The sequence below is a fragment of the Humulus lupulus genome, chromosome 4 (genome assembly GCF_963169125.1).
Source record: "Humulus lupulus chromosome 4, drHumLupu1.1, whole genome shotgun sequence".
NCBI lineage: Eukaryota > Viridiplantae > Streptophyta > Magnoliopsida > Rosales > Cannabaceae > Humulus > Humulus lupulus.
In genome coordinates this window covers 106,105,145-106,121,420 of record NC_084796.1, presented here as the reverse complement: position 1 = coordinate 106,121,420, position 16,276 = coordinate 106,105,145, and the positions used below count along the sequence as shown (strand labels likewise).

At 34.5% G+C, this 16,276-nt stretch overlaps 2 protein-coding genes across 2 annotated transcripts; both read left to right on the top strand.

Moving 5' to 3' along the window:
• Nucleotides 1-211: 211 nt before the first annotated feature.
• LOC133830696 (glycerophosphodiester phosphodiesterase GDPD6) lies at nucleotides 212-3,623 on the top strand. Its single transcript, XM_062260734.1, has 8 exons — nucleotides 212-369; nucleotides 583-764; nucleotides 964-1,147; nucleotides 1,295-1,369; nucleotides 1,548-1,657; nucleotides 1,990-2,208; nucleotides 2,766-2,921; nucleotides 3,235-3,623. The coding sequence occupies exons 1-8, from the start codon at nucleotides 348-350 to the stop codon at nucleotides 3,475-3,477; spliced, it is 1,191 nt and encodes a 396-aa protein (XP_062116718.1). The 5' UTR covers nucleotides 212-347; the 3' UTR covers nucleotides 3,478-3,623.
• Nucleotides 3,624-9,035: 5,412 nt separating this feature from the next.
• On the top strand, nucleotides 9,036-9,574 carry LOC133832459 (uncharacterized). The gene is made up of 2 exons (XM_062262799.1): nucleotides 9,036-9,245; nucleotides 9,428-9,574. The coding sequence occupies exons 1-2, from the start codon at nucleotides 9,036-9,038 to the stop codon at nucleotides 9,572-9,574; spliced, it is 357 nt and encodes a 118-aa protein (XP_062118783.1).
• The last annotated feature ends 6,702 nt before the right edge of the window (nucleotides 9,575-16,276 follow it).

Genomic DNA, 16,276 nt, shown 5'->3' with positions numbered 1-16,276 from the left:
TAAAAGAGATATAGATATAGATTATTATATTTTAAAAAATATATAATTCTTTTTAAAAAGTTGAATAAAAAAAATGAGAAAAATAAGAAAATAAATAAAGAGATATAGATCACAGGTGTAACTTTCTTTGTATAAACATACATATATTGTTAAAACAGACTTGTTATCCAAAATAGTCGATCTAGGATCTACTTAAAGCATATTCTTGAGTTTCACGTGTTTCAAGTCGTATGTGATTCCTCTTTTTAAAATAAAAGCAACCATAATACTCTAATAATAATTGATCAACAAACCAAAACAGTCAAAGCCCAAAACACAGGAGAGCTCAATCAAACTAAACTATCTCCATGGCTTTTCCCCAGTCCCAGTGTAAGCTCCATTATCTCATCTTAATTATCTTGTCTTTCATTATATTAGATTCTACGTATTTGGGTTTTTTTTGCTTGATGTTCCTATTTTGGGCAGAGAATTTCAAAGTATCATTCTCATAAATACATACTATGCAAAATATATATATACGTGTTCTTCTTAGTTTTGAAAATGGTGAATGAAGTATTTGATTCTGGTTTATAATATCGACAGGGGTTTTCCCATTTGGGCTTTTGATATTTCTCACTATTGGGTGCTCTGGAAGGCCTCTCTACCCGCTTCCCAGTAAAACCAGCCATGGAAATAAACAACCTCTGCAAACCTTTCGTCCGTACAATATTGCTCATCGAGGTTCTAATGGCGAGATTCCTGAAGAAACAGCGGCTGCATATATGGTATTAAGAATTTTGATCATATTTTTGTATTTCATTATGAATTTTCTTCTGAGTTTTCAAATTTAGGAACCCATTATTCTGAGTTGAGTATTCATGCAGAATTAGGGAACTTTTTTGTTATTTATTTTTATTTGTTCTGAACTCATAATGAGCCTATTCTGAATGAATGTTAAGATCAAAGTTGACTATTTTCTTGCAGAGGGCTATAGAAGAGGGGGCAGACTTTATTGAATCAGATATCCTATCTTCTAAAGATGGGATTCTCATATGTTTCCATGATGTGACACTTGACGAAACAACTGATGTTGCAAAACACAAGCATTTTGCTAATCGTAAAAGGACTTATGAAGTTCAAGGGGAGAATGTTACTGGTTTTTTCACCGGTATTTAACCCTTACCATTTTTTATGCTTTTGTTTTTCTTGTGTTATGTAGAACAATAAGCCCACAAATTTGAAATGCATGTCATTATAGTTACTGTCTTCAACTTAACTAACTGGAGAATTTGGACATTATTATACTTATTTGCAGTTGATTTCACATTAAAAGAACTGAATTCATTGCGTGTGAATCAAAGGTACCCATTCCGTGATCAACAATATAACGGTTAGTTTCTAGCTTTGACACAGTTTTCCATATTAATGTATTACATTACTTAATTCACTGTTAGACTTAAAATGAATGTCAATCAAATGAGTCAAGGATCATAGATTGTTGTATAGAACATGCTATACATATGTTTGATATACATAACCAAAATATTTCTTTTGTTTTATTTGTTCAGGAAAGTTCTCTATTATTACTTTTGACGAGTTTATTGATATAGCACTTGATGCATCAAGAGTGGTTGGAATATACCCGGAAATAAAAAACCCGGTTTTAATTAATCAACATGTAAGCATCCTTCAAGCTATTATAGAAATTTTTGCTCCTTAACTTAATCAAGTTGAGGGAACTAGCATGTTGTTCGCTTTTAAACCAAGTAGGTTATAAGCTAGGTAACAAACAACAAGTATCTTATTTACGAACGATATCTTTTTGACCATTTTTAAGGAAGGCAGATGGCTGCAATTAGTGATGAACCTGATGGTGTAATAGAGGTCTTACTGGTTTATTTTTACTATATGTGAACCTCAAAACATAAATCAATTTTCACATCATACAGCTAAAGTTTCTTTTGGTTAACCTTTTTGATTCCTCTCATTTTTTGTTTTTTATTATGACAGGTGAAATGGGCAGATGGTAAGAAATTTGAGGACAAGTTTGTTGAGACACTTAAGAAGTATGGATACCAGGGTTCATATCTGTCCAAAGATTGGATGAAACAACCTGTATTTATCCAGTCATTTGCTCCAACTTCACTTGTATATATATCTAATCTCACAGACTTGCCCAAGATCCTGTTAATTGATGATGTTACAGTTCCAACTCAAGACACTAATCAGGTCTGTAATTTTTCTGTTTTAGCTGCCTTTTTCTTCCTTGAACCAAATTAGTCAATTCATCTGTGACCTTTGTGGGCATATTGTAAAGTTTGCTAAAATACTGAAATGTGTTTACCATTGGTTCCTAGGGACTTGTTTATCAAAGAATTCATGTTTAGAATGTTTTTAAAGTTTCCGTTCTCAAAATCTTCTGGAAAATGCTTATTTTGTGATTCAAATGATTTCTGGATTGTCTTATGTATATACTGATGAGAAATTGTAGCTGCAAATCTCTAATAATACACACCTGTCATCTAGATAAAGAAAACTCAAGATTTATTAATCTTTTATAGCAACATTTTCAACCATGCATGGTAAGGACTTCATTATCTTCTGAGGTTGAGTCATAGCTGTTTATTAGACATTGATTATATCATGTGTGACAGTGGACTTCTCTACAGAACTTACCTCACTTTCCTATAGTTGTTTGCTTGTTACCTTGTTCTTTGCTTTTAGAATTAATGTTTTCAACTCCTCCATTACTTCTGCCTTCCTCACTATTAATCAATGAAATGCAGTCATATTGGGAAATTACATCTGATCATTACTTAGACTTCATTAAGAACTATGTGGTGGGGATCGGACCTTGGAAGGATACAGTCGTCCCTGTGAAAAATAATTACTTACAAGAACCTACCGATCTTGTTGCCAGAGCGCATGCTCATAACCTACAGGTACAATTTTTTTTTTCTGCACTTTGTATTTTGGTCATTATCGATGTCATTTACAGTTGTCATTATGATACCATTTTATTTAATAAGATTCATTGTTGACTTTTATAGTGTTATTGTTTCTGAAAGCCAGTGAGCTTTGGGAGATCAACCCAAATTAGCTAGAAGGAAGCATTTTAATTTTTTTTTTAATCTTCTATATGTACTTGGGGAATTAATAGATTATGTACAATTGTGTGATATCTAGAAACTTTCTGCAACTAGACTTGTTTTCTATGCAAGTCTTGATTTACTTCTTATTTTGCTGCAAATACAGGTGCATCCATACACATACCGAAATGAGAACCAGTTCTTGCACCTTAACTTTCATGAAGACCCATATGTAGAGTTCAACTACTGGCTTAATCATATTGGAGTTGATGGACTTTTCACAGACTTCACAGGCAGCCTTCACAATTTTCAGGAGTGGACATCCCTGGAAGATAACAGAAAAAAGGGTGCATCTAATTTATTGCGTGAACTTGCATTATTGATCTCTAAGTATAACAGTAATGTCTAAGACTCACACATTACGCCCATTGATATTTCTTGTGTCATCATGACCATCTTGCCATGTGAGTTAACTTTATTGGGATTCAATTCTTGTTTCATTGATTGGGTTCTGTGATATAAATAAGTAAAAGTGTTAAAGGGTTTAACTTGTTCGATCAAGCTTCCAATACTGATTATTTGAAGTATTAAATAGGCTAAAGTAAATCTGCACAAGCCATTTGATTAGACTTAACAGTACCACTTTCTTTCAGTCTTCAACTACCGATAAGTTTAATAATAGATTATCAAATATTTAATATATATATATATATAATAAAAATAAATAAAAAGGATAAATAGATACTGTTGTTGATTTTATAATCTTACCCAAAAGCACCCAGAGACTAATTTTTAAGTGTTAATTACTAAGTAAAATAATAATTTAAGAAAATAAAAAAAATGTCAATAAGCAATCTAATTGTAAATTAAGAATTCAAATAAATAGAAATTTAGGTCTTTATTCCCTTATATTCATGCATAAACATCTTTCATCATCTTTATTCAAATGTTCTAATTGCTAATCTAGGATTTTCAAATCACAAATGAATTTAACTAATAAGTCATTGGTCATTTTTCATAAATATGGATTTTTAGCCAATGCTGTGCAAAAATTTGGGAATTAAACTCTCTCTAATTTGTATGGAAAAATTTAATTAAAAAAAACTCAATTTATGAGAAAAGTTATCAATATTGGAACTCAAAATTAAACAAAAACACATCAGCAAAAGGAGGGGTACTATGGTAATTAACATATCAAAAACTCATTTATTGAAACCTGAGTTGATCAAAAGCTTCTCCAACAAAATCGATTCTTCAGCCACAGCACCCAAACTCCGGCAACTCCTTCCACCTCCGGCTATAGCTTCAAAACTCTGGCAAGTTCTTCAAGATCCGATCAAGAAGAACAAATCAAAATAAATTCCAGCATCAATCGGCAACCTTCAGCCAACTCCAATCGGCAAACCTCCAACCAACTATGATCGGCAAACCTCCAGCAACAATCGGCAACCTCCGATCGGTTCTACTACACTCTTCAGCATCTCCGGCGACGTGGACCTCTAGCGACGTGCTTCTCCAGTATCCAAAGCATCCAAGAAACAAAGGTTTGCAAATCTTGCTCTGCCGATACCTATTTTACTGTAATTTTCTTCAACTTCAAAACTATTAAATTCCTAAATCTTCTACTTATTCTGGAACTATTAATTTTATTATTATTTCGAAACTATTTTTTTATTATAATGATGTCCATTTTCAAAAACACAAACCAATTTATGAACTTGAAAATTGAAAAAAAAAAATATTTAAACCTACTAATATGTGTACATTCATGGACCAAAAATAGACAAAAATCAAGAAATGTGAAATTTTTAGAATTTGTAATTTGTCTTTTAAATTTTTTTTTTTTTATATTGGTGAATTTTAATTGCTAAAACATTCAGTAAGAACAGGGTAGCCAGTTACTTTGTAAAACAGTCAATGTATTCAATAAAGTGTTTCAGTAGGGTATGTGATTACAGATTAAGGTAACCAATTACCTTCCCCAGTTACAACCAACTAACTCCTTAAAATATTGTCAAATTTTGCATGTATGGACAATACTACTTCTTTGGTTAAATTTGGAGGGAAGTGGAATGAAAACAAAGAGTACCAAGGGTACATAATGACTGAGATATTAATTCCACCAAATTGTTCTCTTGACAACTTGGTGAATTTTATACAAAATGAGATAAAGGAAACAACAACAACTATTGAAGTTTCTTATCAAGTAGCCAAAGGAACACCACCAATGAAGGTTAAAACAGACAACTCAGTGTTGTTCTACATGGAAATAAAGAAAAAAGTTGTTGCAATAATAACAGACTTACCATTCTGTGTGTTCAAGAATCATGCAATGAAAATAAACTTCTTCTACTAGCAAATCAGAAAGCTACAACAGAAGAAATGGAGGTGGAGACATTATTAATGCAAGCAAACCAAGCTTCCATCAATGAACAAATGTTACTTGAAGAAGGACTGTCAAGCACAAAAAATGAGGACAGCAATGTGCCATACATACCTCATCTTGCTGAAGAAGTAGCTGATTTCATAATTGAAGACATTACAAAAAGAAAAAAGCAGTTGGAGGAAATCCAAATAGTAATATCTGATTACAGAGTCAACATAATAGAGCAAGGACAAATTTACAAGGACAAGAACACAATCAAATCACCTCTTATGTCATGCTGCAAAACTTCCAGTTCAAAACAAAAAGATCAGAACTGAGATAGTACTTGGTTACCTGCACAGATGAGACATGCAGCTGGTTTGTGAGAGCATCTAAGTACAGAGATCAAGATTTATTCAAGGTACGAAAATGCATTCCAAACCACACTTGCTCTGTTGAAATTGTTATGGAGGGCCATAGGCAAGCAAAAAGCATCGTAATTGGTGAATGAATAAAGAATAAGTACAAGTCAATCAAAAGAAATTACACTCCAAATGACATCATGAATGACATAAATGATGACTTTGGAGTAACCATGAGATACACAAAAGCATGGAGATCAAGAGAGAAAGCTTTGCGTCTAGTAAGAGGGAACCCTGATGATTCATATCCAAAGCTGCCAATGTATCTTCACATGTTGAAGCACGCAAATCCAGGAACAATAACACACCTACTCACAGACAAGGAAGATAGATTCAAATAAGGGCTGGAGATAAGGAAGATACATAGCTTTCTCTAACTCAATCAAGGGCTGGAGATACTTGAGGCCTATAATTGTTGTTGATGGAACTTTCTTGAAAAATGCACATGGTGGTACCCTATTTTCAGCATCAACATTAGATTCAAGCAACAACATTTTTGTCTTGGCTTTTGGAATAGCAGACCTTGAAAATGATAACTCATGGCTTTGGTTCTTCTCCAAACTGAGAGACACCTATGGAGAACCCGCAGGTATGATAGTTTCAATTATATATTCTTGTTTACATAGAAAAAAGAACTGGTTACCCAAACCAAATACACACATACATGATATTTTTTTTAGTATCTGATTAAAGTAACTGGCTACCTTCACCATAAATAAAAGAGCATAGACAATGCAGTACATATGGTGTAACCAAATGCTTTCCATGGAACTTGCATGTTTCACTTGCTCAATAATTTGAAAATCAAGTATGGAAGCCATGGAGAAGAGCTACAAATGAATTTCATTGCAACAGCAAAGGCATACACAAAAACAGAATGTGAACGCTACATGAGAGGCCTTGATTGTAATGACCCAAATTTTCTAATAAGGCTTAGGGACTTGATTAGTGTGTCTGGAGGGCAATAAGTGAAATATTGTTATAATATGTGAATTTATGTGAATATGTGATAGAGATGCATGTTTAGTTGAATTAAATATGCATGTGGGCTCCGTTTGGGTATTAGGGGTATATTTGTAATTTTAGCCCGTTGAGGGCATAAATGTGATAAATGTGATGAATGTGATATATCTGTGTAGCACGATTCGACACAGTTCTAGTGAGCCGTTGGTCAGAAAGTCACAACGAGGTTGAGAATTCGACCCGGGGCGGGTCGAGGGGCATAGCGGGTATCAGATGTTTTATGGGGTTATCAGGTTATGGAAATAAATATTTGGAGATATATTTGAGGTTAGAATGTCTAGGAGGGAATATTGGGGAAATTTACCATTTTTCCCTCGGGGACGTTTTTGGTACCCCGAGCCTTGAGGGAACCTTAAAGTTTAAGTTAAATAAAACAAAGCCTAGGAAGCCTTTAGAAAATTAGAAACTGACTCTTTCTTTCCCTCTCCCTTACTCTAGTTTTCTTCTACTTTTGGAGATTTAGAGGCAACTTGGAGGTTCTTCATGTGAAAACCAATTGGAAACTAGGAATCAAGCTAGAGTTTTGGAGGCTTGGAGCTTAAGGAGCTAGGGGGTGGGCTCAATCCTGTTCAAGGTAAGCTTCCTAGTATGTTGAGTTGTATTAATTTGCAGCTGGTTTTGGGTTGAATATTAGAGTTTGCATGTTGGAGGGATGAAGATTCAACTTTGATTTCTATAAGGGTTTTGGCTTGAGTTTCTGTTGGGTTTTGCTGTTGAATCAATAGTATAGTCTTTGTGATAATTAGTTTGGAATGTTGGCTTGATTCTGGGGATAATTGGACTGGCTTTTATGATGAAAATGGTGAGTTTTCCTGGGCTCGAGGGGTCAGGCTACGGCGCTATTCTTGCTGAGCCGCGACCCCTTAGAACTTGGGGTGCCTGGAAATGAAGGCGCGCCGCGGCGCCCTTTAGGAAGGGTCGCGGCGCGTGTGGGTTATTTTGAGGCAAGGCCTCGGGTTGAGCTGGGGGCCACGGCATGAGTCCCTAGGGTCGCGACGCTTAAGGTACTTTTGGGTTTTTAAGAGGTTTTAGGCTCGGGAATTCACTAGTTAAGGCTCGGGATGGATTTTATCACTTGGATTGATAGAATTCAAGGCCCCGGAGATTAGAATTATGATTCAAAGATATTTAATGGATTAGAACTTGATGGATGGATATTGTTAATGTGTTGTGACTAGGGTTTCGGCGAGGCTCAGGTTAGGGGACTGTGCTCGGGACGCAGGTAAGAAAACCACTGTTCCCATAGAGCTTGTATGTAGGGCAGAGCCCTATGTGATTGTGTTGCAGGGCCTAGCCCTTTGATTGAATTTGTTCATGTTCAGTATTTGCTTTATTATGCTATGTATGCATATGTGTAAATGTTTGGCAAGAGCCAGGAACGGCGCAGGCCGAGGTCGGCAAGGCCGGAAACGGCAAGGGGTCGAGAACGGCATTAGGCACATGGAGTGCAAGGCCGAGTGCGGCAAGGGGTCGGGAGCAGCGTTTAGCATGTGGAGTGCGAGTTGCCAGGGCGAGACCCTAAATGATACCTGGGATATCCTCACGGTGTGGACCGCGAACCCAGGGCCTAGTAAAGCACCTAGGACGGCATGGCCGTATGTCTTTAGCCTATTGATGGCAAGTTTCTTTATGCTAATTGTTTGATATGCATATGTTACCTGCTTGTTGGGATTTTCTTGCTGGGCTTCGGCTCACGGGTGCTCTGTGGTGCAGGTAAGGGCAAGGGAAAAGTTGACCAACCATGAGTACGGAGGGCGTGAATCGGCGCGTACATGTTTGGCCTGCCTAGCTGCCACAGCCAGTGGTTTGAGAGATGGTTGTATGAAAACCTAGATTTTGTCGTCTAGTCGACTTGGTTTGTACTTATATGTTGTAAATATTTCTAAACAACATTTTGGGATCCCAAATGTCAAACACTTTATGTATTTTAGTAAATGAAATTATTTTCAAAGTTTATAACTCTGTTTATGATTTAATCACACTTTTGACCTAAAACCTCGATTAGCGAGTTAAATGCACGTTTTAAACTCACTTAGTAATGGCTCTAAGGAAGTAGGGCGTTACATTGATAGAGTTGACAGACGCATTAGACCCTATTTAGAGAAAGCCAAGTATGAAACTTGGGCAAGATCATACTCGCCAACAAAAAGATACACCATGATGACATCCAACATCGCAGAATCACTCAAGGCTGCACTAAAAGCTGCAAGAAATCTCCCCATTGATATCTTGTTTGAACTCCTTAGAAGTTTGGTTCAAAAGTGGGTTTGGAACAACTCAAATAATGCAAACGGAACATTCACAAAAGTCGCTACACCAACAAAAAATGAGTTGAGGCATGACATTGTTTTAAAAATGAAGTATGATGTATGCAACTAAACTTATTCTTACTATTCTTTAATTTGTCAGTGGATGGTAACCAGTTACCTTACGTAATAGCAAAAAACCAACCCCATTAAGTTACACAAAGGGGTACTAGTTACCTTCAATGTTAATTCTACATAAAATGTTTATTATTTTATTCTAATTCATGACAAAAATATTTGCAGGTCTTGCCTTTCAACCCAATAGAATATCAAGTTCGTGATGAAAAGGGGATCAATTTCACAGTAAATATACACAATAAAACATGTACTTGCAATAGGTTTCAAGAAGATGAAATGCCTTGTGGGCATGCAGTAGCTGTAATTGCATAGAGAAACTTGGGAGTGTATGATTGTTGTGAGAAGTTCTACAAAAGAGAAACGTTGAAAGCATTGTATCAAGAAAATGTTCATCATTTTCCCCATAAAGATGAATAGAATCTCCCACAACACTTGGACATAGTGGTCCTGCCTCCAAAGGCAACAATCCATGCAGGAAGACCAAGAAAGAAAAGAATAAGTTCAAGAGGGGAACCAAACGTAATAATCATCTGTGGAAAATATGGCCAACCAGGACATAACAGGAAGACTTGCAGGAATCCTCCAATTGAGAAGGAAAACACGCAGAAAAAGCAAAAGACATAGCTTCATATTTTACAGCAAAATAACCCTATCATAGTTTTATTCATTAAAGGAGTGGTTTTCATATTCATCAATTGTTATTGAGTATTATAATAAGTCTATTTCAAATTCAAATACATTGATTGATTACACAAACTTATAAACTCCTTTTAGACTAAATTGTTGAGTTTTTTGTTGCTTGTTATCTATCTATGCCACCAACACTTGAAAAACGTGCATTTTAAAAACTAAACACAACATTCTGGGTAATCGGTTACCAAAGTAATTAATTACCCCTTGATATATAAGATGAAGACAAAGCTAGGTACGTGGTTACCATTTAAACATTCTTGAAAACTAAGGAAATATATACAAAACAAAACATATAAACAACCTCAGTTGCTTTAAAAAGTAGAATATATATGATATATTTATTAAATGTGAAATACAAAAAAATAAACAAGAAATTGGTTACTTTGCTCTAACAATTTCCACAAAAAAAAAATAACAAAAACATCAAGCACCAAAAGTAACCAATTACCCTTTTGTATATAAGATGAAGACCAAGCTGGTTACCATTAAAATATCCCTGAAAACTGAGTAAATATATACAAAAAAAAACATGTAAAACAACTCATTTGCTTTAAAAAGTGGAATATAATATATATATATATATTAAACGTGAAATAAAAAATAAACAAGAAAATGGTTACTTTGCTCTAACAATTTCCACAAAAAAAAAATATAGGAATAAGAAAAACATCAAGCACCAAGGGTAACCAGTTACCGCTTGGTATATAAGATGAACACCAAGCAGGGTACCTGGTTACCATTAAAACATTCCTAAAAAAGCCTTAGTAAAAATAGACAAAACAGAACATATAAAGTACTCATATTATATATTAGTAAGTGAATTAAAACAAAACTAACAAAAAACAAATACAAACAACAGATGGAGAACACAAAAAAGATCAAATGGTATATAAAGAGTCTTAAGTAACCAATGTCTTATAATAGTAGCAATTTAACATAGATAAGTATGCAACTTACTATAGGTCATCATTTCCAAAAGTTGAATTGGTCTAGAACATAAACAAAATAAAAAAATAAAAAGTTAAATATATTTTTCAAAAGCTTCCTAAATAAACCTATGTAGCAGTCTTCCTCTTCTTCTGCCTCCTCTCCAAAAGCTTCTCACTAAACTCATCACGAGTCAAATACTCATCTTCTTGTTTCTTCTTCCCATGAAAATACAAGCTAACAGCAATGTCTAGGCGAAGCAACTGAGCATCAAGTTCTTTTGGCATCTCATTTTCCTTTACAAGAATTAATTGCTCAGCAAAATAAGTTGTGAAAACCCCACAATCGCTGCAATATTGCAAACACAAATAAAAACTAAGAACATGAAAACAAAACCAGAAACAAACAAGATAAACAAACTTTTAAAAAAAAAACTCACCACTCAACTTGTTGAGGAATGCCTCTAGCAATAGTCAATTGCAAAGTATCATTCTCAACGACATCATAAGGACTAAGATCAATATTTATATCAGGACGATCATAAAAACCAATATTTTCCAATAGAAGAGGAAGCATTACAGAAAATGCTTAAATCACAGGTAAACTCAAATTTCCATGCCTCACCCCCGACATAGAATCATAAACAATGAGTGGCCTCCTCTTTATGTCAAAATGAAGCCAAAGCCAATGAAGAAGAGCCTTCACATTAACAAGCATAAGAACATGATCAAGTAGATTCTAGTGATTGCTACAAAACAATGACTCGCCCCTCATAATCTTCAAAGGAACACAACTGTCATCAATGTTAAATGTACCACTGCCTGATTTCTTAAACTTCTCATACATGAACACATTATTTTGGCCAAAACAACTATCAGTAGTGATAACTCTACAAAATAGAGTTATTTTACCATATTTTATATGATAATTGTTGCTTAGTTCTTAAGATTTTAATTGATTTATTTAGTTTTAAAGTAATTTTGAATTTATTGGGTTTATTTTGATTTTATACATTTTTGTGCGTTTTTATAGTTATTTTGTTGTAAAATGTTGTAGTTAATTATTTGAATTATTGTTGTTTAATTTTAGGTAAAAAAATGTTGTATTATTGAACTTAAATGTTAAATATAAATGAAGTTATAATTAATATTTTTAAAGAATTAACTTGATTTATTTTATAGTTGAAAATATTTTATTATGATTTATTTTATATTTATTTTGTAGGGAATTTATTGCATTTTTGTGCTTGAAAATAAAGAAAATAAAAGTGTTAGTTTTGAATGAAAAGAAAGAAAAATTGATGATTTTGAAGCAAGGCCCAAGCCAACTCTCCTTCTGCCCAGGCCCAGCACCTCCCTTCGGCCCAGCCGAAGCACCCACACCCAGTGCCTGGGCCTTCCTCTAGCAGCTCCCAGCTCCAGGCCCAACGCCTCTCCAAGCTTCCTCAGCCATCTACCCCCTTAAAACCAATGGGCCACCAGCCCAGCAAACAAAAGAAAAAAAAAATGTGTCTTGAGCCCAACAATTTCACCCTTGTCTCTTTGTCCCTTTATCCCAAAATACCACATTTTTACCCAAACTTTTCTACACATTTTACCCCAAAATAATCATTACACCTAAAATTTACTCCTATTTGCCATATTATTATTAATTTAATTAATTTAAATTGATTATTTTAATACTCTCATTTTAGTTATCAATAGGGAATTTTCAAGACCATTTGGGGCGCCTATTTTAGGAAAGGTCATACCACAAAATTCCTACACTTGGAAGACCACTCCATTCTCTTCATCTTTTTCTTCTTTTTGGTCATTTTTTCTATGAGTTTTTAAAGGAAAATTTTCGGGGTTCCTCCTCCAAATTTTCCTATTTATGTTTGTAATTTTTGGTTTGTAATTTCTATTCTAGTTATGTGCTTCTAATCTTTTTCATAAGATTATTAAGATCATGATGAAGCAACTTGTAACTAGATAGTATTTATGTTGTATGTTGATTTCCCTTGTAATGCAACAAAGTTTATGGATTTTTATTCTTAATATATGTCTTTCATCTTTAATATCTCATATTTTTGGATTGTTAGATAATATTGCACTTTGTTCTTCATTTTGCAAAACATAATATTCTTTGTGTAAGATGTGTCATTAAATTGTCCATATCCAATGCTTAGAACAAAAAAATTATGTTTTGCCTTACAAATAATATTATTTGATTTTTTGTTGTTTCATTAGGTTAATTCACATTAAATACTTTGAAATTATATTTTTTTGAAAAGTGAAGGATAATCATATCTTTTTAGAAGTAATTTGTGCTTAAAATTATAAATCTATTTGGAAAATGATAGTTTGACTTATTTTAACTATCATTAAAACTTGGGAATCAATATACTAATAAGTATTATTAAACTTACATTTTGTGGATTCTAGTTTCTTAATAATCTTTCCTTTTAACACTTATTTTCAAATCATTATTGGTTTATTTTTATTCTCTTAAATAGCTTTATTTTAAATCTTTTATTTTATGTTCATGATATTAAATCTCATCAATCTTTTGAGCTAGGTTATAATTTATTAATTTTGGTTTAAAATAGTTTTCTTTTTTATTTTAGACAACTCATTTGGGTTCGATCTCGTGCTTACACGAACACTATATTTCATATACGATTCGTGCGCTTGTGAGTTATAAATTTTTAAAACATACCCGTTTTGGGTCCATCAAGTAGTAGAGACTCTCATCTTCAAACATTTGCATAACTTAACATTTTCCTCAAACAATACATCATGACATCAATATGCTGCATTTTAAAAAATAAATGCTTATAAGACAAACTTTCAAGAAACCTGTTACCCATTACAACATAATAGGTTTGAAAAACAAAGGGTAAACCAGTTACCATTAGCTACACATCAAATTATAAAGTTTGGGTAACCAATTACTATCTGCTAAACATCAAAATTATACATTTGGGTAATCAGCTACACAAAGCATTGCAACATAAAAAATAGTTGTGGTAACTAGTTACCCCATCACTACATAATATAGAATTGAACTAGATCAATGTAATTTTTTTTAAAATAAAAAATGATAAATGATAAACACAACATAAAAGGAAAGAAACTCACTCATGAATCAACAAACTGCCCAGGATAATACAAACGGTAGAACCAAGTCTTCTCATCAATAAAAATGAAAGTGAAATCGATTGATAGCTCAACCTTGTTATCATCATATTTCTTTAACCTAAAAGACAAATAAACCAAAAAAAATTTAGAAAATCAAACAAACAATTTCAAAAAAGCAAAAATTAAAAAAAAACAAAACAAAACAAAACAAATTGTACATACTTGTTAGTGTGCTTGACTTTAGTTTTGTAGAGTCCAAGAACTTTACTTAGCTAGTTAGATAGTAGTAGTAGTAGTAGTAGTAGCAATAGCTAGTAGTAGTTATAGTATGTTTATTACTGTGGATTTTGGTTCAAGCCGGGACTTAGTTGGACACTCGTAGGAACACTTGTAGATTTTATAAGTTTAACCTATAGTTTAAGAATATTAATTATAACCTAAGGTTTGATAAATATGACTGATTATGAAGATGATATTTATTATACTATAAGGTTTAGATAGACCCAATAAGATAATGACATTTTTCATGTGCATGTTTAATGAGAAATTAAGTATTTTTTAGGAATAGTTTATTAAGAGTAATATTTGAAAATCCCAGAGTCTGCCAGCAGCTTTGAAATCGTTATTAGACTCAGTCAAAGTTGTTTACTCAATTCAAATGAGGCTGAAAAAGTGTAATTACGTGTATAATATTTCAGCGTATGCCGATATATCGCAGCTCTAGGGGGCGATATATCTCCACACGGGGATACGAAAAACACGTAACTTCGCACGACCACTTCGAAGAGCCTCGGGAATATGAGCCCAGGTGATATATCGCCTATGGTAGGCGATATATCGCCTATGGTAGGCGATATATCGGCTCTAGGGCTGCATTTTCAAATGGTTTTGAAACCGAGCTCATTTTATTCCATAAACCTCTTGATAAGCCAGAATCTTTTTGACCGAGTCTTCAGCCTCTGCTGAACGATTATTCAAATGTTTTTCCATTAAAAAGTTGTTGACTGCGTTTTTAGCCAACGACGTGAGAACGTCAAATACGACAAACCTTCAAGAGAATGTAAAAACGACACAGACGGTATAATAAAGAAACTAAAGAACACAAGAGATTTTTATAGTGGTTCAGCCCCGATTGTCGGTAATAGCCTAATCCACTTAGAGTTGTGATTTATGTATCTGTACTCAAGATCAGATGGAGTGAGCCAACTGAGTTTCTTCAGTACTGATGGGAAAAATACAAGAATTCTCTCTCTAGAATACTCAGACCCAATTTTCTCTCTCTAGAATACACAGTCCCAATTTTCTCTCTCTAGAAAGAAGAAGCAGAAAATCCCTCTCTAATCCCATAAGCCCTCTATTTATAGGCCTGGGATACTCAACTGATATCCCATTTAGATAGGGATATTTTATTATTCATCTTATATTTATATTACAAGAAATATTTAAAATACAACTAATTCCTCAATTTGAGTGAGGAATGAGAGATTCCCGGGTGCCTAGACCAATTCTTGCTAGAGTCGCTCTGGGGACTTTGACGTAGTCTCACATGCATGTTGATTACTCCTTCAAGCTTTCCTTGGACCAAGGTGATACAAGCTTGGCTCTCCTCGGACCAAGGTGGTCCGAGGCAACACCCTTGCTTCTCACCTCGGACAAGTCCAAGCATACCTTCTCCAATCAAGGTCCGATCGGACCTTGTGGCCTTCTCCTCGGACCAAGGTGGTCCGAGGCATCCTCCTCTTGCCTTCTCCTTGGACCAAGGTGGTCCAAGGCATCCTCCTTGCCTGAGGCACTCCCCTTTAGCATCTCCTAACTATGTCCGATCGGACATTGTGTAGGCTCTCCTTGGCAAAATCTAAGTCTCCATTCTTGGCTTGCATGGGACTCCTCCTCCTTATCTACTTACCTTGGACACGTTCGAGCCAACACTTAGGAAACCTTGGGAGGCTTACCTCAAACACACCCTTGGGGTCTCCTAGGACCACTTTCTCCTTGGGGTCTCCTAGGACCACTCTCTTGGGGTCTCCTAGGACCACATCCTCCTTGGGGTCTCCTAGGTCCACTCCCCTTAGTTCTCCTAGAATGCATTCTCCTTAGCCTCCTAGGATGCATTCTCCTATTTTTTGGGTATAACAAAAGTCATTATTTTTATTCAAGCTAAATGAAGATATTTTCATTCTTGAACTCTATAAATAGGACCTAGTACCCAGCCATTTCTTTCATTCTTCAAGCTGAGTTCAGAGCCTACAAGCTGCTAGGTTTACTTTAGAGTGTT